We start from the raw sequence: 26,092 nt of genomic DNA on the forward strand, positions 1-26,092 counted from the left end.
TAAAGGAGTTATCCAATTTCTACAGTTAAGGTAGCACAATACAAAGATTTTTCCACCCCCAATCAGACAATCTGATATGAACATAGCACAAAACCGTGTAACTCCATGTGTCTATGTAATCTTCACCAGTTAAGTAAGTTATATTAACCATATCGTATATATTAGCTCAGTTTGCCCCTGTACCAAATATTTAATATGAACATGAAAGAGTGGCCTTCGTGCATAATGTAGTGCAAGATCCAAAAAGAACAATATCACGGAAATTCAATTTGTAACATACAAAGTACGACAAAAATGGAGTCACATAATGGTTAAAGCCGATTATTGTTTTTTGTAGATCTTGTTTTGTTGACCATTTGCCAAGTGCTGTTGACAGATTTAGTCTATCTATTTTAGTGCCAACATAACGTTGAAAGTCAAATTTTGTTATAGGGCAATTACTTCCATAAGAAGACGTCTGAATATGTTGGTAGAATATATTGTTGGCGGATGTTTACATTTTAGCATTTCTGTATCCCAGAGTTTTTCAATTTATCATGGTTGGTAATATATTATACCAGTTGTTGCATTTTACTCTTGCTTGCTGTTTTAGTCACATTAAACATTTTTGATTGTTTATATAGACATACCTTTCAAAGTAGAGATGACACAGGTCCAGTGCATGGTTAAATTCACATTTTTTTAAGGTGCAAGACAGACGACAGACGTTTAGCAATATAAGAAAATAAATCAACAAAATAGCAAAATATACATTTTAAGCTGAATTATTATTCTCAATAGTTATAAATTAAAATACACAGGAATCATTAGCGCTACCAGAATGGCCTTTCCTTTGAAATAAAGAGGTGCGGTATGATTGCCAAGAAGACAACTATCCAATAGAGTAAACATGACGTGGATATAAGCAACTATAGGTCACCGTATGGCCTTCAACAATAAGAAAAAAACCCATACTGTGTAGTCGGCTATAAAAGGCCCCGACATGAAATTTTTTTTATATTCAAAGTTTATTCAAAAGATAAACATTGGTCACTTTTGTTTGATAATCTTATATTTCGAATTCCTTACTACCCAAGAAACAAACGTAATTGACATTTTAAAAGTCTGAATTTATCTTCCCGTGTAAACGTGGCATGATCTATTCTGATAATCAATGATAATAAAATTGATACACAAACTGTTATCTACTACAGTGAGTGTAGAGAAATCATGGCTGCAGAAATACCTAAATACATTACACTTCCAAGTGGTGCAAAATATCCTGTTATTGGGTTGGGCACGTTTACAGTTTTTAATGCAACAGTAAGTTTATTTTTATCTTCACATTTACATGGGTTATTAATTCAGAGTTACCTGTATATTAAGCCTCCTAAAACAGAATTGATAAGATCGATAACACATGTACATTTTATATGACATATAATCATAGCTTTCATCGCAGGTTTTTCGGGATCTACGTTTAACTCATGTTTGTATTTTTCTAGAATACAGTTAGAAACGCAGGAAAACACAAAAAGAAATTATATATTAGATAATGCAATTGGAAGCTTATCAGATATTAAAGTTTTTGAATTTGGTGAATAAACCATGCAAAGGGGAACACCCACATGGGAATAACAGCTCTTGTGTCATTTCACATGTTAACAAATTCACATCTCACTATAGGGTGGCCCAGGTGCTGTTTTTGAAGCAGTTAAATATGCGATTGATATTGAATACCGTCATTTAGATGCTGCCCGTGTTTATGGAAACGAAGGCGAAGTAGGGGATGCAATACAAGCAAAACTAGACGACGGAACAATTAAAAGCAAGAAAGAAATATTCATCACAACAAAGGTTTGTGTATATATTTGCTTCAGTATTCATTTCAACTGACACTTCGGGTTCTTGTTAACATTTCTCACTATAAAAAAGTTATTGAAGCAAGTTTTTACTGTAAAGATTAGGCAACAAAGATGTAACGGAGATGTCAAAGAATAATTATAATCAACCAAATTCACCAATTTAAAGGTGCGGGAACATGAATAATCGAGTATTTGTATAACACAGGCCAAGGTATCATTGTCAAATTGATTATAATTCAGCTTGAACATATGCAGGACAAAAAAAAACTAAGAGGGTTTGACCAAGGATGATAACAAAATAAATGCACATTTTGTAGGAAGTGTTTTAACATATTCATATCATTATGAAGAATAATACGAAACATGACAATGGCATACATATTATGTAAACAGCAAAATACGTGATTACATAATATTCTGATGGAATTATTTGCCAACTTTTTGATACATAATGAACTTTTCTTATTAACAGCTATGGGATACTCATCATAACCCAAAAGATGTAAAAGAGAATACAATGAAGTCTCTAAAACACCTCAGAGTAGACTCTGTACAGTTATTCCTATTACACTGGCTATTTGGTTTTAAGGTTAATATTTGTAAACCAAATTATCCATTCATACAATCTACTCTGAACAGAATTCGGGTTTCTATTGGTTTTCACGACTGTTTACTGATTACATCGACAGTCTGAACACTGAAGCATATATGACATTTGCGCCGATTTTGAAAAAAATCATTCTTTCATTTGCGCCGATTTCATTTTTTCATTTGCGCCGATTTTATTGTATTTGCTCCTAATTGCATTTTCAGTATAGCATAGGTGAGTAAATACTGGCCATACATATCGGAAGGTTGGTAAATTGATCGCGAGAAAGGTATGCTTATTCTTTTACACACCTCAATCTTGAATGTCTTTGCAATGATATGTCTGCAATATTTATAGATGGAACTTTTAAGTGCTGTCCGAAATACTTTTATAAGTTATATACTTTACACGGATATAAATATGGAAACTACGTAGTGCCTTTAATTTACGCCCTCTTACCAGCGAAAGATGAACAGTGTTATGAAGTGATGGGGTAAATAATTTGCGATCTCTGCCGTCAAAAACAACTTTCCTTTGTGGCCGAGGTTATGCATATATATATTGACTTTGAACAAGCAATGCATAACGCAATTGTTGGTGCTTTTCCACAATGTAGAATATTGTTGTCGTTTTCATCTGTCTCAGAACTGGTGGAGGAAAATCCACTCTGTTGGGCTGAGCACAGAGTACACAGGCAAATTAAGTGACATTGGTAAACGGCTATCCCAGTTGATTGACAATTCATAAAATTTGTACAACTGGTTAACGGAAGAGGTCTATGGTGATAAATGAAAAATAACATTCACCTGTAACTTACCTGGAAATTACCTGTAAAAAAATCGGCGCAAATGAAAAAAAATCGGCGCAAATGAAAGAAAAAATCGGCGCAAATGCAAAACGCCGAATAAATATTGCGGCTTATTTAATTTCAAACAAAGGAAATGTGAACGAGAAAGACGAAAGATGCTTCGCTATATGTTTTATATTTATCGGATTACATGACAGAGGGTCTAGATGGGGTTACAGAATAGAGAACAATGGGCTTATATTACAGAAAATAGGCAAAATAAAAATAAAGAATAAAGAATAATGTGGTGATAAAATATAAAGAATAGAGAATAATGTGCAAAATGTATGAAGAATAGTGAAAAATGGCTAAATAATTTGAAGAATACAGAATTAAAGGATCCCCCATCCAGACCCTCATGTCAAGATAGACCTCATAATTTGTCCTATTACATATTCTATTAAACGATAGGAAATACCATAAGCAAGATTTTATTTTAGGATGGAGATGACATGTTCCCAAAAGACAAAGATGGAAATGTTATACTTTCTGACCACGACTACGTCGATACATGGAAGGTAAAAAAAAGTTTCAGTAAAATATAATTGAGGGTTTTAATTTTGATATATTTGATTTAAATGCAACCGTAGTTTACCGATGTTCAAATATCGTAAATCCATTTAGCATTTACAAATCGATATATGAATAAAAATAGAAATAAGAAGATGTATTATAATTGCAAATGAGACAACTCTGCACCAGAGACCAAATTACGTTGAAGTCAAAGACTGGGAATACTTGCAGATCTCTGACTATATTAAGAGCCTGGCATGCGATATGAACACTTGTGTATTGTTGAATAACGTAGATGTGTTGACCTCTGGATGGTTTACTAATACTATGTAAAGATATTTACTTTTACATGCTAGTTTCATATAAAAACTTTAGTAGAAATGTTTTAGTGTTTCTAATGGTTGTGTTTATATTCAGGCAATGGAAGAACTTGTAGATGCAAAACTGGTTGAAAACATTGGAATTTCAAATTTTAATAAAGCTCAGACTGAGAGACTGATGAAAAATGCGAGAATAAAACCATGTAATATGCAGGTATTTGTTTTTTTAATATATAGTAGTATCATTTAGTTCAACTAATTTTTTTATTCAAAATTTCAATTGAGATAATTACTTTAGTATACAAATGTTTATATTGAATAAGAAACAAAATGAACTGTTTACATGCTTTCATATATTTGACCGGAAGGGCAAGCCGTTATACTATTTTTGTTTTCATGAAATAATAATCATATAATTTTTTAATTCATTGTTTTATTCAACTTCGTACTATAAAAGGGAGGCGAAAGATACCAAAGGAGCATTCAAACCCATAAGTCGAAAAATAAACTGACAACGCCATGGCTAAAAAAGAAAAAGACAAACAGACAAACAACAGTACACAAAACACAACATAGAAAACTAAAGATTGAGCAACACGAATCCCACCAAAACAAAAACTGGGAGTGATCTAAGGTGCTCCGGAAGGGTAAGCAGATCCTGCTAACACGTGGCCTTCGTCGTGTTGCTCATGTAAGTACAAACCCGGTGATAAGTATAATTCGGCAGGATACATGATTGTGGTTACAATTGGAACATATCCGTTGTCATCTGGGAAACAGATATTTCATTACTGTCAACCAACTCGTGATTGCGTCCGTAAAATTTACGACGGGATAATTTCAACTTCACCACTTGGAACTCTTGGTTTAATAGCTTTGTCACGAAATAGAAGTTCCTTCATAATATAAGTTCCAAGTGGCAGAAATATTAAGTAATATTATTTCCATTGGAACAAATATTACAGTATTTGTTCCTTACGGAATAAAGGTTATAGAATATTTGTTCCAACAGGAACATATATAATGACATTGTTTATAACAAAGTTTCCAGTGGAACTTCTGTTAGGTGGAACAAATATATGTTGACAGCTTCCTTGTGAGCAGTTACCTTCTATCAAGGAAATCATTATAGGATATTCAAGCCCTGTAAATATCGTATCAACTGGGAGATATATACTCCGTATGCAGGCGCTGCTGGGATGTTGCTACATAGAACTGAAAAGTTCACAATTGGAAGCTGAAATCATTTAAATATAAATTTGTTTTTATTGATTTATCCATTTATTTTTTGTCTTTGGTAGATCGAAATACATCCATATGCACCCCTGGGAAATGCAGGAAGAACTTGGGAAGCAACTTTTAAGGTAGATTCACTGTATAACGCCATCTTGGATTGTAAAATAGCAGTAAACAATCGAGTATAGATCTTTGCTTAAATTTAAAGGGGGAGATAACTCTAAAGTAAAATTTTTATACGGGAATGTTAATGGAATTTTCTTTTTATACTTGTAGCAAGAAAACAAGTTCGATGACACCATTTTTTCTTTTTATTTTCTTAATGCATTTTATAAAATCTACCTTATCATGTTTCATTTCAAAATTTGTTCTCATAAATTTATTTTTATTCATAAAAAAGTTTTTTTCATGAAAAATCTATGCAAAATAGGGCAATTTTCCACAACTAGTAGCTTGAAAAATAGCACGGTGACCCATACTGTTTATTACATTTTTGAAAAAAAACATGGTAAAATCTACATCTTGGCAAAGTATAAGAACATTATATCTCGGGAAATATATATATATATACAGATGACCCACCTTAAGTTTATAATTTTTTGCGATGACCGCATTTCAGCCAATGAAGGCAAAGGTATCATAACTTTCAGCAATTTTTTAGACTCATGTAATAATTTATTTGTAATTGTCATGCATATTTACTTTAATTCTTTTAATTTCTTAAATTAGGAGAAATTGCAAAAAAAACTACCAGATTTCCTGATTTTGAGGTTTTCACAAAAAACAAAATGAAAATTAATTATTTGATTTCAAAAATGTCATTTAGTTACGTTATGACATTTCTTCAATATAATGACAAAACATAAGAATAGAGAATAAATTATAAAGTAATGGACTTCAGGTGAGTTTTCTCGTTTGAATTGTTTTACTTTTGTCATATTATAGCTTGCTTGGGTTTTGCTCATTGTTGGAGACCGTACGGTGTCATAGGGTTGCTAACTTCTAAGTCTTGTGGTCTAAGGTGGAAAGTTGTCTCATCGGCAATCATACCATATTTCATATTTCTATATCGAAGAATCTCTTGAAACGATCCTCTTTTGAACAAAATTGTCTTGGACTGTTACAGTCCTGACTTGAAACAGGTACTTAAGAATGAAATTTACTGAAATAGAATGAGACGTTCTCTTACAAACGCTGGATTAATAATTTCGTAGAGAGAATTTTGTGGTGTATTTTAAAATCTGAATAGTCAGTGCAAGCTCTTGAAAATCAAATAAGTTGTGATGCATATATTCCGTATGCAGTTCAGCTTGTAATGTAAGTACATTGTTGTTGAAACTCAATTATTGTAAAATATAAATCATAATGTTTGTCATATAGCTTTGAGTAAAATTGTTTACTCTTGTTAACATCTAAAGAAGAAAGAAGGTACTATCTGGTCTATCAAAAACAATTAGTCTGAGAAATACTTGCACTACAGGAAAAAGACAAAAAGACAAACAGCAGTGAAAAAAATACAGAGAAAACAAAAGATAAAGCAACATGAACTCAACCAAAAAAGGGTGTACTCAGGTTCACCGGAAGGATAATCAGTTCTTGCTCCACCTGTTGCAACCGCCATGTTTTTCATTGCAACTAGAAATCGGTGATAAGTCACAAGTGAATGTCTTAAAATGAGGCAGCAGAAGGATTCTTGTAGTTTGTTTAATCTACAACTCCGGCGGAAATCCAGTAAAAAAATATGGTTTATTCATAGCGAGGACATTGTAAGTATACTGGAATGTGAAGTGAAATGCTCTAGCTTCTTTTATAATTAAAGGGATTCATTAGTGAATCAGTAAATGTAACATACTTTTGAATGGTTTTTAGAATTTTCCTTTTTTTTTTTTTTAAATTTCTCCTTTTCAGTTCCACAGTAATTTTCGTTTCAGGAAAAATGCAGGTGAACCACTCATATTTGATGAACCAGTTTTGCAAGAAATTTCAAAAGCAAAAGGAAAATCTATTACACAAGTAAGCTTCGTGAATAATCTAATGTACTGTAAATTCAGAAATTAATGCGTGCATATATTATTGCGAATCTTTTGCAAAATGCAAAATCTAATTAATGCGAATGCAAACATTTTATGAAGGAAAATCACTACTGAAATTTTAAATGCGAGTTCTTAATATTGCGAACCTGATAGTGTCGCATTTTTCGCATTAATAAAAACATCGCAATAATTCCATTTCACAGTAAATGGGAAGAGGAGATGTGGGATATTAGTGATCCCATGGATAAACACGTAATGGTGCCTATTTCTGTGGACACGATATATGTGTTTCTAGTATATGTTTTAACAGCTACTTCCGAGACCAAACATTGGGTAAGCCAAAAGTATAATTTGAACATAAAGCAATTTAAAAGGCCAAAACAGAACAGTCAAATCCGTTTAGAACAATTTCATAATATATTTACATGAAGTTTATGGTCTAATGAATGAAAATAACACTTTGCTAGTGGACTGTTAGTTCCTGAGGGTATCATCAACTCCGCAGTCTGTGCTTCCGTGGTGAAATTTTCTTAAATTCTGCGTTGATTAATTTAGAAATTATTAGGAAACAAAGTTCAAACTCCGTCAGGCAAAGTTGAACTTTGACGAATTTGACTATTTTTATGTCCCTTTTGGTCATAAATCTCATCACTGTGACATGTTAGGTCTTATATATCCTTGGTTTTCAAAATGTTTGGGCTAGGGCGTTTCTGATGAAGGTAAATCCAGAATAGTTTTTTGACGAACGAAATTGTTAAAAAGTCATATTCATTAAACCCATCTCAGGTCAAGATCAACCGAGGAAACCACCTCATTTTTAGCACTTTTACCTGCTCCTCCGTTAAGTCATATCAATGACTATAAACATACTTTTACCTGCTCCTCCTTTAAGTCATATCAAAGACTATAAACATACTTTAATCTTCCCCTCCGTTAAGCAAAGGCACTTTAGAGCAGACTGCAAAAAATGTGTAACAGTGTAGTAGTAGTACAAATCAGTGTATCACATGCCATTACAATCGTTCTGCATGTGCATTCAATAATATGCATCTTATTAACTTATTTGTTTAAATGAAGCTGCACACTCATTTACTTATGTAGCGTGTTTCTCTCATGGTTCTGATTACAAACGTGTTTGTCTCTTGATATTAAGACTTACGTACTTGTATCAGTAAAATTATTGCACTTCCTCTCGTTTCTTATTTGATAGCATTGTCAGTAAACTGTTTACATGCATTGTCACAGTAACTACTGTAAAACATGAATATCTCCGACCTCCTGCGAAAGAAGTTTCATAAACTGTACGTAAAATTTGTTCGATGTACAATGTCGATATAACTCTCCTATAAGGTACTGAATTTGCAAACTGAAGCACTAGTAGTGATATATATGTTGTGTACAAGTTAAAATTTTGTACAAATTATAATTTGTACAAAAAAATTGTACAAATTATTATTTGTATTTTGACTTTGTACAAATTGTAATTTGTACAAAAAGTGCCTGTAAACATTATAATTTGTACAAAATAAGGCTTAATTTCACTTATAACTTGTACAATATTTTACATAGAATATGTTTCAAATCAAATGATAAAAAATAATTATAATTTCAATTATGAATCAATATGAAACCCACTGATAAATCCATTTACAATACTATACATAATATACAATGCTCTTATTTGTTGGAGCAGAAGTGCGAACCATGACACCTCGAATTACACAATAAATTCTGCTTTTTGCATTTACAATTCGAATTGTTACAATCGCCTTAATTTGCAAGAGAGATAACCCTGTCCACCAGTTTTTGAATTTTTTTTTGACAGCTTCCCTCAGGGAAAGTTGTAAATCAAGAAATTGTGTAACAGACAAAAAAGTGTCATTAATTGATTCTAGTTGGTTTCTGCTTAAGACTCCTGGTATTTTACCAGCTATTGTCCCTACACAATATTCAACATTTCCTACTTCCACAACACCACCTTGTATATTCCTCGGATCGTTCGTTGCTCAGTCATACTGTGGAATCGGGACATTGTCTCCAATAGATAACTTGCTCAGTTTCTGTTTTGTATTTCTTGTTAGGACATCCGCTTGAATTTGTTGGCCAGACAATGCCCGTTTTCGACTTCCTCTGATACAACTTTAATAGTTGTACTAGTTGATCCACAAAGCGCAAACCTTCAGACACAATTGCTGAACTTCTTGATAGAATTGATGAACAATACTAGCCATTTTAGTGAACACTTTAACTTTTAATTTTGCAAATGACCATTTGAAATACCAGTTTATCTCTGTATCGATGTAATGCATTGGCTTTATAAGAATAAAGATATAAAGACCAGTGAACAGGAGTTCAATTTATAACCTCAAGGCAATATACATGAATCAATATGACTTGAAAAATTGCATTGAAAAGTTTCTAGTGTGTATCAATACTTTTTTATCACAAAATCCACACGATAAATTATTGTACAAGTTATAAGTGAATTTTAGTCAAATTTTGTACAAATTGTAATTTGTACAAGCACTTTTTGTACAAATTACAATTTGTAAAAAGTCAAAATACAAATTATAATTTGTACAATTTTTTTGTACAAATTATAATTTGTACAAAATGATAACTTGTACACAACATATATATATAAATATATATATACAAGTCTAAATTGAAAACAACGTTCAAACCTAGGATTGCGTTGCATAAAAACCGCAATTTTTATACGTGTGCATGCAAAACAAATTGCTTGGTAGAGGGGTCTAAATACAGCACAAACAACATTTTTCAAAAGACCAAAAAAGTGAAAAAGTATATTTTAACAAAACGCATTTGACTAACAGGTCGAACAACGAATGTTCTTAAACCCTGCTGACTGCCATTGGCGATTGCCAAATAAACGGATCACAAGATGTAACAAAATGGATCTTTATTATTAATTTAATACCAAACAGAAAACAATAAACCTGCGGAAAAGATGGTATACCGCAAACATGAGGTGCAAAAATTTGTACACCATATCCGGATTTCGACAATTAATGTCTCTTCAGTGATGTTAGGAATCGAAACGGTATTTGGAAGGCCATATAATTTACCTCAATTTAGGATATATATATACTTTGCTCTTCTATAAACCATTGTCCTACAACCTGTCCGATAGTATATTGATTATGTAATTTTAGGTCGTACTACGATTTCATCTTCAAAGAAATTTGGTTGTTATACCAAAATCTGTCACACCTAGTAGAATTAAGGAAAACTTTGATGTAAGTATTACATTTTAGTACATTTACTATAATATAAAATTCTGATCCATAGTATACACTTATCTACTGGCTATGAGGGAAAAGCACGTTTATTGTCCCACGAGACACTATTTCACAACGCGAATCTAAATTTCAAACTTAAAAAAATTCGAGGACTCAAAATCTGAATTCAAATTATTAAAAAAGAAAATCAGGGAAAAGCTTCACGACCAATGAAAGGTATTCTGTTAAATATCAAGTGCACATATATATATATATGTATGTTCTTGTTGTTCTTTAACAAGTAGAGGGGGACTTAAAATGAGGGGCAGAAGGACCTTTTTCGGAACGCCCGGATTGGGCCTTTATTTTTGCGGGAATTCGGGATTTGGGTCTTTATTTCGCGGGAATTCGGTATTTACACTTTCTTTTAGGGATTCGGGAATTAATGATTAATTCTTCGGCATACGGGAAAGAATGTTTTATTTTTTGGGGGAATTCGGGATGACACCCCATCTTAACGCCCCTCTTAGATTTATCCATGACTGTAGGCAAACTATAATCTATTAAAGGGTGCCAACTGTTTATTGATATATTTGAGTCCGTCTGATTACACAAAACAATTAATTTATGTTAAAATTTCTAAAATGAGACGGAAAAATTAAAAACAAGCTATAGAATAGTTACATGCAAACTGAGGACTAAGAAAGTTTAATGGTTTTGTCAGTAACAGATGTTTAAATGATAAAAAGCAAATAATGAATTAATATTTCTTATTACGAATTTTGCAGGTATTTAGTTTCAGTCTTACGGATGAAGAAATGCAGAAAATATGGTCATTGAACAAAAATCTACGTTTTTATGGTGAACCTATGTGAGTTTTGTGTTGCTTATGAGTTCATTGCCATTATAATGGACTACATTTCCTAAGGGTATATGTACATGTATTACTGAAAGAATTTTCTGCATCATGATAAGTCGAAGCTAACATAAATGCAAACATAAATTTGACGAAAAGGTCTCCAAAACAGACTTTGAAGGTACATTTCTAGATTATGATATTTAAGTGGTTAATTCGTCGATCTAAATTGCCAACGGTAAATAGGAATATTGTAAATAGGAATATTACATTTATAAATAGAAAAATGTATGAGGATACATGTAGCAAATAGATCATATTTATTCATGATACATTTTTTTATTTTTGATATACATGTAACAAGAAGTTCTAACAAATTACCTCATACGTGGACAAAATTCTAAAATGTACAATAAAAAAATACTTGAACCAAACCTAAGAATAGAGAAACGAGGAGGTGACGAAAAGCCCACGAACACCAAATTATCAATCCAAGCAGTCACATGCACACACATACAACCGCAATATCGGCCATCGGTTATGCGCTCTGGGTAAGGTAATAAAAAGTAAAAGGGTCATTCGTACTTTGTTTTAATTTGTTTGTTTGTAATAATCAAAAAGTTGTAGTAACTTGTTGATATGCACACGGAAGTGCCATATTGTATACTTTAGTACTTCTATTATATGTAGTTATATCCTATTCAATTATCTTCCTCTGAATATAACACATGTGTGTATAAGTTGTCTTTACTGGAGAGACTAAATATTATTTGATTTGATGATAATAAAGATATATAATAGAATTTACCGTGCGCACGACGCTTGTTTCTATAATAACCTCCATTGAATACGCTCCATATCTAAAGTATGGGAAGACAGATTCATACAACTTTTGAGCATCAAAACAAGATGACAGAGCAAGAACTAAGATTAACGTTACCTATGGGAGTTTAAGCTTAAATAAAGTTTTAGTAAAATAACATTTTTCTATTATGATAGTTTTGCTAAAATTACATGTTTCGGATTTTTTCACAAAAGCAACTTCACACATTGCCCAAAATAAAGTTTTCCTGTGATGTGTGATGTATTTCGAACAAATAAATCAATTTTGAATGGTGCATGTAATTTATTTATAATGGTATTTTTGAAAAATGGAATACTTTAGACCAAATGTTGCAAATCTATTAAAACGTACAAGTAAGTACAATTAGTTTGCATTAAAACAATGCTCCTAGTACATTTTTAAGCTAACAATTTTTATTAAACAAGTATTAAAGATTTACATGTTTTCTATATTTTAGTGCCAAAGATCACAAGTACTACGCATTCCACGACGAGTTTTGAACACGTGATTACATTGAACTTAACTTTTTATTTACTGGTTTAAGATGTTTTTGTAAAAAAAAAATCAATTACGCTTATTATATATATTGCATTATTGTTTTCTGCTTGTCGATGGGTGATTTTATTGTTATTTTAGTATGTAAATAGATATTGTATGTTTGACAATGAGACACATATCCACTGAATACCAAACAAAAGTCGCGAAAGTGAAGACCTTCTACCTACAGGTCATCATAAAGTCTACCAACCGTTGTCAAATCTCTAAAAAGGTGAAGATATGAAGCAGACTCAACCGTATCTGTTGTATCCTTGGTTTCAACTTCAGTGGTATACATGCTTCTAAAATGGTCACCAAACTTTGAATTATTCAGTGAAAGAACATCATCTATGTAGCGGAATGTGAAGTTAAAGTCCATACAGATAAAGAAGCACAGTTTGCATTTGTTATTACCAAATAACCAATTTTATTTGCTAATTGAAAATTAAGCTGAATAAAATAATTTAAGACAGCAGAGAAGATAATTCTGTTTTAATTGTTCATTACTAAGACTTAAATAAAGAGTGAGCTATTTATACTGTAAATTTATGATGTCACTAGTCTGGTCAAAGGGTCAGAGTGTCCTACTTAATCAAACGATAAATTGTTGAAATTAGATAACATGTTTTCACGTGCAGAGAAATTTCACTTATGACCAGTGCATGATTGGATTACATCTTTCTTATTGGTCACTGATCTTTCGGGGTCAGCACGAGTTCACGTGTAAGTGCGTTGTTGTAACTTCCTTTTATCATCAGCATTTGATGTGTTAACTTGTGATTCTTATCAAACAATTTGTTCAAAATTTTAATTTTATGGATAATTTTGGACTGGATCGAGTGATTTCCTTTTAGCAATTTGAGGTAAAATCGAACTTTACTTTTATTTTTTAGCTATTTTATGCTTACATTCTGAACAAACGTACAGTTAATTTTTTACCATTCTTCCATTCGGATGTATCTCACGATTTTGATTTATTAATTAATTTTGGTGTTGGTGGCGACACTGTGCGTTTGCGATCAAAATGTAATTATTTACCATACTTATAAAAAATGATAGCTGATGATTAACCCGATGTTGTAATTTTACAAGTTACTGAATCCTTGATAGCATCCTAATGTTTGCAGAACGTATATCCGCCTTGTGTATCTGTAGGAGACATGGTTCATTTAGATTTAACTACAAATACAAAAATTTTTGCATAACGATAATAATACCATACATGATAGAATGCAAAGTTACACACTTGTATACGATGTTATTCACGATTCCATACATTTAAACACTCTCATATGAAAGAGCAAGACAGTTTAAGTTTTAAGGCTATGCTATTATTTATTGGGCTACAAACCCATTTGCCTTACTTGTGTGGGTAAGGTGGACGATATTTCAAATTGTGCAGAGAGCTTGGTTGCTTGTACTTATGACCTCTGTGTATTTCCTTTTGCAATTATGTTTTATTTAGTGTTCATTGTTTTATGCTATGTCACGAAACTCATGCTACTTTCGTAAATCTCGTCACGGTGGTTTGTTTGGAGCTTATAATTTTGCAAGTTAGCCTAATCGCTATAATTGTTAGTATTTTAATTTATGCAGGTGTACCTTGTTTGCTTAATGTTAACGGTATAAAAAGGATATGTCTCTTACCTATATCGCAACCCAATGCTTTTTTTATTACGAACCAATTTACCTGTTTTTGCCTGTTTGGGTAATGTGGACGATATTTTAATTTTTGCAGAGGGTGGCGAGGTTGCTTGTACTTATGCCCTCTGTGTACTGTTTGTGCAGAGGTCTAGTAGCTTGGGTCTATGACCTCTGTGTATTTACTTTTGCAAATATGTTATTATGTAGTAGGTATTGTTTTATGCTTCGTCATGAAACTCATGCTACTTTGCAGAGGTCGTAGTAGCTTGGTCTATGACCTCTGTGTATTTGCTTTTGTAAATATGTTAGGATGTAGTGGGTATTGTTTTATGCTTCGTCATGAAACTCATGCTACTTTTTTTGCAGAGGTCGTAGTAGCTTGGTCTATGACCTCTGTGTATTTGCTTTTGTAAATATGTTAGTATGTAGTGGTTATTGTTTAAGCTTCGTCATGAAACTCGTGCTACTTTTTTTGCAGAGGTCGTAGTAGCTTGGTCTATGACCTCTGTGTATTTGCTTTTGTAAATATGTTAGTATGTAGTGGTTATTGTTTTATGCTTCGTCATGAAACTCGTGCTACTTTTTTTGCAGAGGTCGTAGTAGCTTGGTCTATGATCTCTGTATTGTTTTATGCTTCGTCATGAAACTCATGCTACTTTTAATTATTATTTCGTCATGGTGATTGGTGTGGAATAAATTATTTTTGTAATCAATCTTTAGGCTACATACAAAATTGCCAGTATTTTGAGATATGTAGCTAGTTTCACATGTTTGTCAGTTTATAATACATGTTTTTAATGTATTATTTTATTATAATTATGTTTACTAGTATAATTCATGTATATGATATAGTTTGGGTTGCGATGAACGTAATTGATAATTTTTATGCCAATACTTATGCATTGTAAGGTCGTTTGCTTTTACTTTATACTAGATTTATTATTAAAAATAACAATGGACAAGACATACTTAGAATATTTTAAAGTTCATACTCTTCATTTAATACATAATATATAAAAATCATGTCTGTTTAATGGTTGATTATTGAAGAAGAAGAAACTATGATAATTAAATCATCGCATACTATTCCTTAACATGCGTTATGTTTGTGGTCCTAGAGTAAGATCAAGTTGTTTTTTAATGAGAATTTAAGTCTTTCCATTCTTTTACATTCTAATTTTGTTTATTTCATGCTTTAACTATGGACAAAGAGCACTTAGTCTGGCATTGATCTACGAAAGAACTTTTTCCCATTAAAGGAAACGTGCAATAAAGCGTGATATCAACAACTTACATATACTTTCATATATCAGCGGTATGCCATAGTTCCGATAATACAAACATACGAATGTTGATGGGTTGCTGTTTCACTGACATTACTTAATGACACATACCTAATTTCGAGATTAGAATTTTGATCCAGACGTGCGAGTCATATCAACAAGAATCATTGACTTACCAAAGCCTACTTTGACTGTTTTATAAATACAAATTTACAAAATACGACTTCGATCAGCATTTGGATACACAACTGGACCCTAGTTCCAATGAAAGTCCAAAGCACCAATTGCTATTATTCCACCATCTCTGTAAAGTATCTATGTCGTTAATTGTCTTGGACTCTCGTAACTATACAGCACTTAGTTTTAGAAGAAGGAAAAACCAAAGACTTCTGCTGCAATTCATGGATGGAATTGTCCTATCCGTGATTCAAGGATTGAAGTCAAATGCGTTTATGGAATTTTACAGCATAAAAAGAATTAAGTTAGTAACAGAACTTTTTACTTCAGCTGTTTCGGGTCAGTATTGCCTGACAAAACGTTTATGATCTTTATTTCATACAATTACAACTATCTTGTTTTGGGTCAGCATTGCCTGCCAAAACGTTTTATGATCTTTATTTCATACAATTACAACTGTCTTGTTTTGGGTCAGCATTGCCTGCCAAAACGTTTTATGATCTTTATTTCATATAACTACAACTGTCTTGTTTTGGGTCAGCATTGCCTGCCAAAACGTTTTATGATCTTTATTTCATATAATTGCAAATGTCTTGTTTTGGGTCAGCATTGCCTGCCAAAACGTTTACTAGTATATGATCTTTAGTAATAAAATGCTATGCTTGTTTTGGGTCAGTATTGCCAGCCAAAACGTTTATGCTCTTTATTTCATACGATTGGGGCATATATTGCCTGCCCTCCTGCCGATGCTGTCTTTACACATTATTCAGACTGTCAATGTGGACATTTGATAGGCTACCATTAAATTGTTTTTAAATTTTATGGCTCGGTTTAACCTCCTGTATGTATACATAAATTATTCGTAAATCATGTTATGGTTTTTAATGTTGCCTATTTAATTCAAATTCGTAATTATTCAAATTATATATATATAAGAACATCCGTTGTTCGACCTGCTAGTCAAATGCGTTTTGTTAAAATATACTATTTCACTTTTTTGGTCTTTTGGAAAATGTTGTTTGTGCTGTATTTAGACAACTCTACCAAGAAATTTGTTTTGCATGCACTCGTATAAAAATTGCGGTTTTTATCCAACGCAATCATAGGTTTGAACGTTGTTTTCAATTTAGACTTGTTTATATTTTTTTGTTTGGGCTTGTATTATATTTGCCTTCGGGTTTATATGATCCGTTCATCCTATTTTGACTCTTCAAAATTCAAGAGTCAATCCCAAATTGAGGTAAATTATATGGCCTTCCAAATACCGTTTCGATTCTTAACATCACTGAAGAGACATTTATTGTCGAAATCCGGATATGGTGTACAAATTTTTGCACCTTATGTTTGCGGTATACCATCTTTTCCGCAAGTTTATTGTTTTCTGTTTGGTATATCACTAATAAATTAAGATCCATTTTTACATCTGGTGATCTGTTTATTTGGCAATCGCCATGACAGTCAGCAGGGTTTAAGAACATCCGTTGTTCGACCTGCTAGTCAAATGCGTTTTGTTAAAATATACTTTTTCACTTTTTTGGTCTTTTGGAAAATGTTGTTTGTGCTGTATTTAGACCACTCTACCAAGAAATTTGTTTTGCATGCACACGTATAAAAATTGCGGTTTTTATCCAACGCAATCATAGGTTTGAACGTTGTTTTCAATTTAGACTTGTTTATATTTTTTTGTTTGGGCTTGTATTATATTTGCCTTCGGGTTTATATGATCCGCTCATCCTATTTTGACTCTTCAAAATTCAAGAGTCAATCCCAAATTGAGGTAAATTATATGGCCTTCCAAATACCGTTTCGATTCTTAACATCACTGAAGAGACATTTATTGTCGAAATCCGGATATGGTGTACAAATTTTTGCACCTTATGTTTGCGGTATACCATCTTTTCCGCAAGTTTATTGTTTTCTGTTTGGTATATTATTAATAAATTAAGATCCATTTTTACATCTGGTGATCTGTTTATTTGGCAATCGCCATGACAGTCAGCAGGGTTTAAGAACATCCGTTGTTCGACCTGCTAGTCAAATGCGTTTTGTTAAAATATACTTTTTCACTTTTTCGGTCTTTTGGAAAATGTTGTTTATGCTGTATTTAGACCACTCTACCAAGAAATTTGTTTTGCATGCACACGTATAAAAATTGCGGTTTTTATCCAACGCAATCATAGGTTTGAACGTTGTTTTCAATTTAGACTTGTATATATATATATATATATATATATATATATATATATATATAAAAGGACTTTATATTTTATCCCAATGATGTACTAAATGCTATGGTCTTAAGAGGTAAACCCATCACAAACTAAAGATTTTATATTTAACTAAAATGGCTATTAATTTAATGGGTTCTTTATCTTTCGAGAAAAAATTTAGAGTATGTGTCATAAGTTATAAATATTTACTCGGTTAAAATTTACATCATTTAACTTTCATCATGTTCATCGCAAGGTAAATAAAAATTATACGAAAAATCACTAAAAGCTTGAATATTATTTCAAAGATATTTTTCATTTTACAACTTTATTACGACCATATACAATATAAACCTTTTAAAATGTATTGCATTGGAATATCAGTATGTTCAGAATAAGTTCTGTAGCATGCCAGGAAGAAAATAAATACGAATTTATTTGATGTATAGCAATATATTTATTTTATATATTTATTTATTTATTTTCATTATTATTATTATTTTTTTTTTCAATGGAAAATATTTAGGGGATACTATTCTTAAATGTCTAGATGTAAGACGATTTATGAATTCTGAAACATATACTTAACGACGATTATATTGTAATTTTATTGCTGTGGTCCTGACCGGAATAAGATTTACACCTTTAATCATTTTTATCAGTAAGAGATAATTTAAAAGTAATATCTTGGTATATGATCATTTGAACTTTTAATATTTCTGCTCAATGTGGAAACGTTTTACAAGCAACAGTCTTTGCCTATTCTTGATTCTGAAAAAACCTTGTTTACATTTGAAACTTTCACGTTTGGTCAAGTGGTAGGATAAGAAAATTAACATGACCGAGCGTTTATGCATTTTGTCTAACGGTAAGATAAGAGACATTGACCTTTCCGCTATTGTGTGATGGTGTTTCACCATATATTACTAAATAAAGTAGTTTAACAGGAGAAACACGGCGGGTGTCATCAGTGGAGCAGAATTTTTTGAACCAATGAGTTTACACTCGTTTTTTTAGGGTCCGTGTTTTTCAATCTCGAGTTTTCTGTATAGTGTTGGAGGACATATAAACAAATATATTCCGAATAATGAGGACATTTACTAGTTCATGTCATGCATATTAGACTTTCATTTCGTTTTTAAATCGCAAGTAAATTTTCATCTTCAATAACATTATAAATGCAAATTCGTTAAATAAATATATTTGTTATCCAGAAAACAGAAAGGTGACAGAAACCGAACTTTTCTACAGATTCCTAAGATATCTAGCTTTGTGATGCATGCAAAGCAGACAATCCCAAACCTGCTGATGCCCCTGGACATTTTACATTGGAATTTTAAGCAAATCCGATTGTTTTTGCTTCCATGCTTGAAGTACTTGGGCCTCTGCTGCTTCAAACTACGTCGGTATCAGTTCTGTTTGATATATGAAAATAAGAAGATGTGGTATGATTGCCAAGGAGACAACTCTCCACCAGAGACCAATTGACATAGAGGTTAACAACTATAAGTCACAGTACGGCCTTCAACAATGAGAAAAACCAATACCGCATAGTAAGCTATAAAAGGCCCCGAAATGACATATGTAAAACAATTCAAAAGAGAAAACTAAAGACCAGATTTAAGTACACAACTATAAAAGAAAAACAAATATGATATACAGCAACAAACGACAACCACTGAATTACAGGCTCTTGACTTGGGACAGGCACATACAGAGCGGGACGGAGCTAAAAGTGTTTGCTGACGCCATACCCTCCCTCTAACCTGGAACAGTGGTGTAACCATACAACATAAGAGCACACTATAAAAATCAGTTGAAAAGTTTTAAGGGCTTAACTTATCAGATCGATACAACGCAGAAAAGCAACTAACACAGACCGAACATGGCAAGGTGTTTATACATCCCAAACAAAAAAAAAAAAAAAAAAAAAAACTCTAAGTATAAATTTGAGAGTACTTGCAATTACTGAAAGCTAGTTCAAAGTTTGTGGCCAGTTTTCATATAACTATCAAATGGTGTTTATACATCCCAAACAAAAAATAAAACTAAAAAAAACTCTAAGTATAAATTTGAGAGTACTTGCAGTTACTGAAAGCTAGTTCAAAGTTTGTGGCCAGTTTTCATATAACTACAATGGTCAAATTGTGTCTTTTTACAAACGATTTAAACCTGCCTTAGTTATATTCAACATCTTTAAATAACATTAACGGTTCTAATTTTATTACATTAGATGCGCATTTCGACAACTAATGTTTCTGCAGTGATGCTCGTTACCAAATATATTAAAGTTATCTTGGAAGATAAAACAAAAGAAAGGTCAAGCCAAACTAGGACAAATAAGGTGCGTACAAAAACTGGTTCAAATGCAAACACCACTATCTGCGATAAGATGCAAATATTTAGGTCGACACATATTAGGAATACTAACCTTACTCGAGGATTAAATCTGACTAAACTTAGAAAGATTTGGGTGCAAGTAGAACATACAATGAGTTCAGACATTGCTAAGTTTGCTGTTTTACCAAACGGAACGAAATATTCTGTGATTGGGTTAGGAACCCATAATGTAACGGTAAGTATGTATATCTGCATACTCACTCACTATTAGGTAAATATTTGTGCTAAAACCAATAATATTTCAAGTGAAAACATGATCAGGTAAATCTATTTATAGGTTTCTTTTATCAGCAAGCTTTGGTATAAATAGTACTACCCCCGTCACACTAGGCCACGATCGCACTACGATCTCTGAAAAAAATGCAAATCTTGACGATCGTAGTGCGATCGTGTAGATCGCAGTAAGGTCGTGGTACGGTCGTGGTGAGGTCTTCATGATCGTGATGAGCGTGGACCAACCTTGAACATGTTCAAAACAATCGTGGTGTGGTCGTGGCGAAATCAGGTCGTAGTAGGAGCGTTGTGAGAGCGCAGTAAGGTCGTGGCTTTAAGATCGCTGTACCATCGTAGCGAGAGCGTAGCGAAAGCGCGATTCTAGTCGGAGAGACTGCGCTACGATCGCACAGGGACGTTACTATGACCTCACTACGACCATCACGTTCTCATCGCAACCCAACAACGATTCTACTACGACTATACCACGTTTATATCACGCTGTTCAAGACCATAGTACGATTCTATTCTTCTTACTACCTGACTACGTTCATACTACGACCATTTCGAGTTCAAGTCATGCTCATTGTCATTGTCACATAACATATATAAAAGCTTTCCAGGCTTTGTTTGAAACATCAATTTCAATTGAACCATGGAAACACAAGACCATATACATGTAGTAATGCTTCTACAATCATTAACACAGATACAAAATCTGTGTCATCCCCACTATCGTTCACTAAAACATCGTCATTTGATCTTGATGGACCATCAATAGGCTGTGATTGAGGTTGGATTGGTCGGTCCGACATCTCTACTGGACAAGGATTCATATCAGAGGCCCCTCTGCCTCTACCTCTACTCCTACCACCACGCCCACGAGTTCTGGTAGATTTTGGTGGCATGACTGTGTTGTTTCCGAGAAATCTACGTATTGATGAGAAATAGAAGGAATGGAACAGTATTTATATGGAACACGATGTTGATGTTAATGTTGAGAGCGTAGTAAGATCGCGGTATGAACGTGGTATGATCGTAGTATGTTCGTGGTAAGAGCGTGCTATAATCGCAGTAGAAGCGTGATAAGATCGTGTTGCAATCGGATAAATCGTGGTATGTTCGTTGTGAGAACGTGATGAGCGTAGTAAGATCGTGATAATCGTAGTGAGGTCGCAAAATAAGCGTGGTGAACACGTGGTATTATCGTAGCGGGATCGTTGTAGAAGCGTAATGAGGACGTAGTAGCATCGTGAAAACAACGAAAATTTACATTTTCATGCCGCTCATACCGCGACCTCACCACGATCTGAATTAATTTTAGATCGCGTGAGCGTGGTGCGATCGTGGTCTAGTGTGACGGGGGCATTATGTTACACCGGTCAGTATTTCTGAATGAGTATACTAAATAGGTATTAAAATACTAGCACTTGCAAATTCGCCAAATACATTTTGCAAAATTATATAGTTTACTTTTAAATAATTATCATTTTTAAGACAAAAAAAAAACTGAATGTAGCGTTTAATGTTTTGTTTTTTTTTAACTTTCTATCAGGGTGGACCTGGTTCAGTTAGGGATGCAGTTAAGTATGCCATAGATATCGGGTACAGGAGTGTTGATTGTGCCTATGCATATGAAAACGAAAAGGAAGTAGGAGATGGTATACAGGCCAAGTTAGATGACGGTACAATTAAAGATAAAAAAGAAATTTTTATCACGACTAAGGTAAGAGGACAGTAGTCATGACATTTATCAGTTTTTCTTGTCACCTTTGTATCTTTCGCCATTTTTGTCAGATTTTCTTTCAAAATAAAAAAAAATGATGTGATGATCTCTTGTTATTATTTAGAAGGCTATAGTATTTTTTTAATACGGATTTAAACAACCGAAACATAAATGATGTATTGATCAAGAAAAGAAATATATACGGTATTAAAAACCGTTTCATGCACAATTTTTTAGATTGTTTCTAATAGTCCAAAATAATACATTTCCGCCGAAATCTACCAATTTTCAAGCACCAAGCTTGCGGGTACTACAGTCTTCAGATGCTCACGATACTTTTTAATATAGAATTGCATTTCAATGTTGAAATGATGAGTTTACTATTGCGAATTATTTGAATTTTGCAATTATGAAAAAAGTTTTAATGCTTTTATTACACTGTTAAAATTACTTGTTTCATATGACTTTCTACTGGACGATTAACAAAAAAAGAGTCAATAAAATTTCAAAAAACTTTTCAGCTATGGGACACACATCATAATCCACGGCATATAAAGGAAAATTTTCAGAAATCGTTGGATAATCTTAAAGTGAACTGTGTCCAGCTGCTGGTCATTCACTGGCCTGTTTCACTTAAGGTAACTTAAAGGATTAAAATGCTTTAAACATAATTTGTGGGTTTCCAATGTTAGTAAAAAAGGTTGTGGTTCTAAAGACAGTGACTAGTCTAGACTAGGCTTATTGATTGTACTCAGCACAACAATGTTGTATGTGTGTGTGTGTGTTGATGGGGTGTGTGTATGTTTTTTTATGTCTGATTTCCTCTTTATTGCGTTCGTGTATTGGTTCTTGGGTTTCGATTTCTGATCCCCCTAGAATGGAATATGTTATTACATCCAACGGTACGAAGTTTGTCTGCCCGTGATTTTTGAAGATGAACAAAATACTTAATTTTGGATTTCAAATGAAAATAACACTAATAAATTACTTCGCATATAAAGAGAGATCAATGTTGGTTTTACTGTTACTTTGTCTTAGGTTTAGAAACTTATGCAAATGCAAGATATAGGGAAGGAGAAAAAGGATTTATGTTGGTGTCAATAGATCAGAAGTCAAAGTCAATGAATATTATTTTTGGGGAAAACGGTTTCTAGATGGTAACTTGAGTTTCCCTTGAATGTGTATAATGAAATTGTACAGATTGAAGATATAGGAAAAAAGAAGACACCTGTTATTATTTTTTTTGGTCATCTGGTCGAAGATCAGGGTCACTTTTACAAAAAAAAAATGTTTTTTTTTTACCATTCATACTGAAAACTTTATAGTACATGTTTTATTTGTCCCCCCAACCATACTAGTATTCTGAATTCTTGCAATAAAAACTCTCCATAAATATTCAATTAGGGGGCATCAATTGGCAGTGCCAGCTTTCCACTTGTTCTGTAAGGACTGCGCTTTGATATCCAAAGGCACCAGCAAATCCCCCAAAAGGGCGTCGGTGCAATCTAGGACTTGATCACAGTTCCTGAAAATAGATGGAAAAAATGAACCCACTTAATGAATGTTATAACATAGAAAAAAGCAAAGGTGAAATACAAATACAAACACAGTTACACATACGAATAAACAGTGTTTACAAATATAAAACAAACAAAAATACAAAAAAAACCAAATTTAAAAAATCGAAGAACATCATTCAAAATTACGAAAGCCTATTAGGGTCACAAAAAAAAAATATTTATCTCGTAATTACGAGATAAATATCTCGTAATTACGAGAAAACTATCGCGTAATTACGAGATCATTATCGCGGCGTCGTCCGAAGACACATTGGTTTTCGCACTCTAACTTTAGTTCAAGTGAATGGATCTCTATGAAATTTTACCATAAGGTTCAATACCACAAAAGAAAGGTTGGGATTGATTTTGGGGGTTATGGTACCAACAGTTAAGGAATTAGGGGCCAAAAAGGGGCCAAAAATAAGCATTTTTGTAACTTCCAGACAATAACTTGTGTGTAAGTGTATGGATCTCTCTGACATTGTACCACAAGGTTCCATATCACAAAGGGAAGGCTGGAATTGATTTTGGGGGTAATTGCCTCAAAATTTTCGGAATTAGGGGCCAAAAAGGGGCAAAAAACAAGCATTTTTCTAGTTTCATGACCATTACTTGTGTGTAAGTGTTTGGATATTTCTGAAATTGTACTACAAGGTTCCATATCACAAAGGAAAAGCTGGAATTGAGTTTGGGGGTAATTTCCCGAAACGTTTAGGAATTGGGGGCCAAAAAGGGGCCAAAAATAAGCATTTTTCTAGTTTCCAGACAATAACTTGTGTTCAAGTGTATGGATCTCTCTGAAATTGTACTGCAAGGTACCATACCACAAAGGGAAGGCTGGGATTGAGTTTGGGGGTGATGAATCATAAGGGGGTTCAAAAAATTTGGGGGGGGGGATTTTTTTTTTTTTTCCTTTTTTTTTCTTTGAAAATTTTCTATTTTAAGTTGGTTATTTCTGATTTATATTTGAAAGCAAATAATAATGATATGGTAGGAGATACACACCAAACAGGACGTGTAAATAATTATATAATAAGTATTGTGCAATAGCAAGAAATTTTCAATTGCACAGTATTGCACAATAGCAAGAAATCTTCAATTGCACAGTATTGCGCAATAGCAAGAAATCTTCAATTGCCCAGTATTGCGCAATAGCAAGAAATATCCAATAGCACAATATTGCGCAATAGCAAGAAATTTTCAATTGTACAGTATTGCGCAATAGCAAGAAATATTCAATTGCACAGTATTGTGCAAAAGAAGATACTTCGTATAAATTGCTTATTTCTTGACCAATTTCAATGGGGTTTTATTCTTGAATTCTTGGGGTTCTTTAATATGCTGACTCTAACCGTGTATTAAGTTTTTAGATTTTGGGCCCCGTTTTGAAATTGGTCCACATTGAGGTCCAAAGGGTCCAAAATTAAACTTTGTTTGATTTCATCAAAAATTGAATTATTGGGGTTCTTTGATATGCCGAATAAATTGAATATATGGGGTTCTTTGATATGCTGAATCTAACCATGTATTTAGATTTTTGATTTTTGGGCCCCGTTATACTTTGTCCACATTGAGGTCAAAAGGGTCCAAAATTAAACTTTGTTTGATTTCATCAAAAATTGAATTCTTGGGGTTCTTTGATATGCTGAATCTAACCATGTATTTAGATTTTGGATATTGGACCATAAAAGGTGAATGTCCAATTTGAAATTTTTAAGTTCTTAGACCACATTCATTCTGTGTCAGAAACCTATGCTGTGTCAAATATTTAATCACAATCCAAATTCAGAGCTGTATCAAGCTTGAATGTTGTGTCCATACAAAAATTGAATTCATAGGGTTCTTTGATATGCTGAATCTATACATGTATTTAGATTTTTGATTATTGGCCCAGTTTTCAAGTTGGTCAAAATCGGGGTCCAAAATTAAATTTTGTTAGATTTCAACAAAAATTTAATATATGGGGTTCTTTGATATGCTGAATCTAACCATGTATTTAGATTTTTGATTTTTGGGCAC

At 32.9% G+C, this 26,092-nt stretch overlaps 2 protein-coding genes across 3 annotated transcripts in view; both read left to right on the forward strand.

Moving 5' to 3' along the window:
• LOC127705875 (1,5-anhydro-D-fructose reductase-like) overlaps positions 1-12,853 on the forward strand; it is a 139,019-nt gene extending 126,166 nt beyond the window's left edge. Inside the window, exons 10-11 of one of the 2 annotated variants that reach the window (XM_052210238.1) lie at positions 11,413-11,495; positions 12,782-12,853. In XM_052210238.1, coding sequence (XP_052066198.1) covers positions 11,413-11,495; positions 12,782-12,824 — 126 coding nt within the window. In that variant the 3' untranslated portion in view covers positions 12,825-12,853. The remainder of the gene's footprint in view (positions 1-11,412; positions 11,496-12,781) is intronic. The other variant, XM_052210237.1, reaches the window with a different exon arrangement.
• The window catches only part of LOC127705877 (aldo-keto reductase family 1 member B1-like), a 147,978-nt gene that overhangs the window by 103,378 nt on the left and 18,508 nt on the right, over positions 1-26,092 (forward strand). The gene's annotated exons all lie outside the window — the stretch shown is intronic.

This window comes from Mytilus californianus, unplaced genomic scaffold (genome assembly GCF_021869535.1).
Source record: "Mytilus californianus isolate M0D057914Y unplaced genomic scaffold, xbMytCali1.0.p SCAF_6, whole genome shotgun sequence".
Classification (NCBI taxonomy): domain Eukaryota; kingdom Metazoa; phylum Mollusca; class Bivalvia; order Mytilida; family Mytilidae; genus Mytilus; species Mytilus californianus.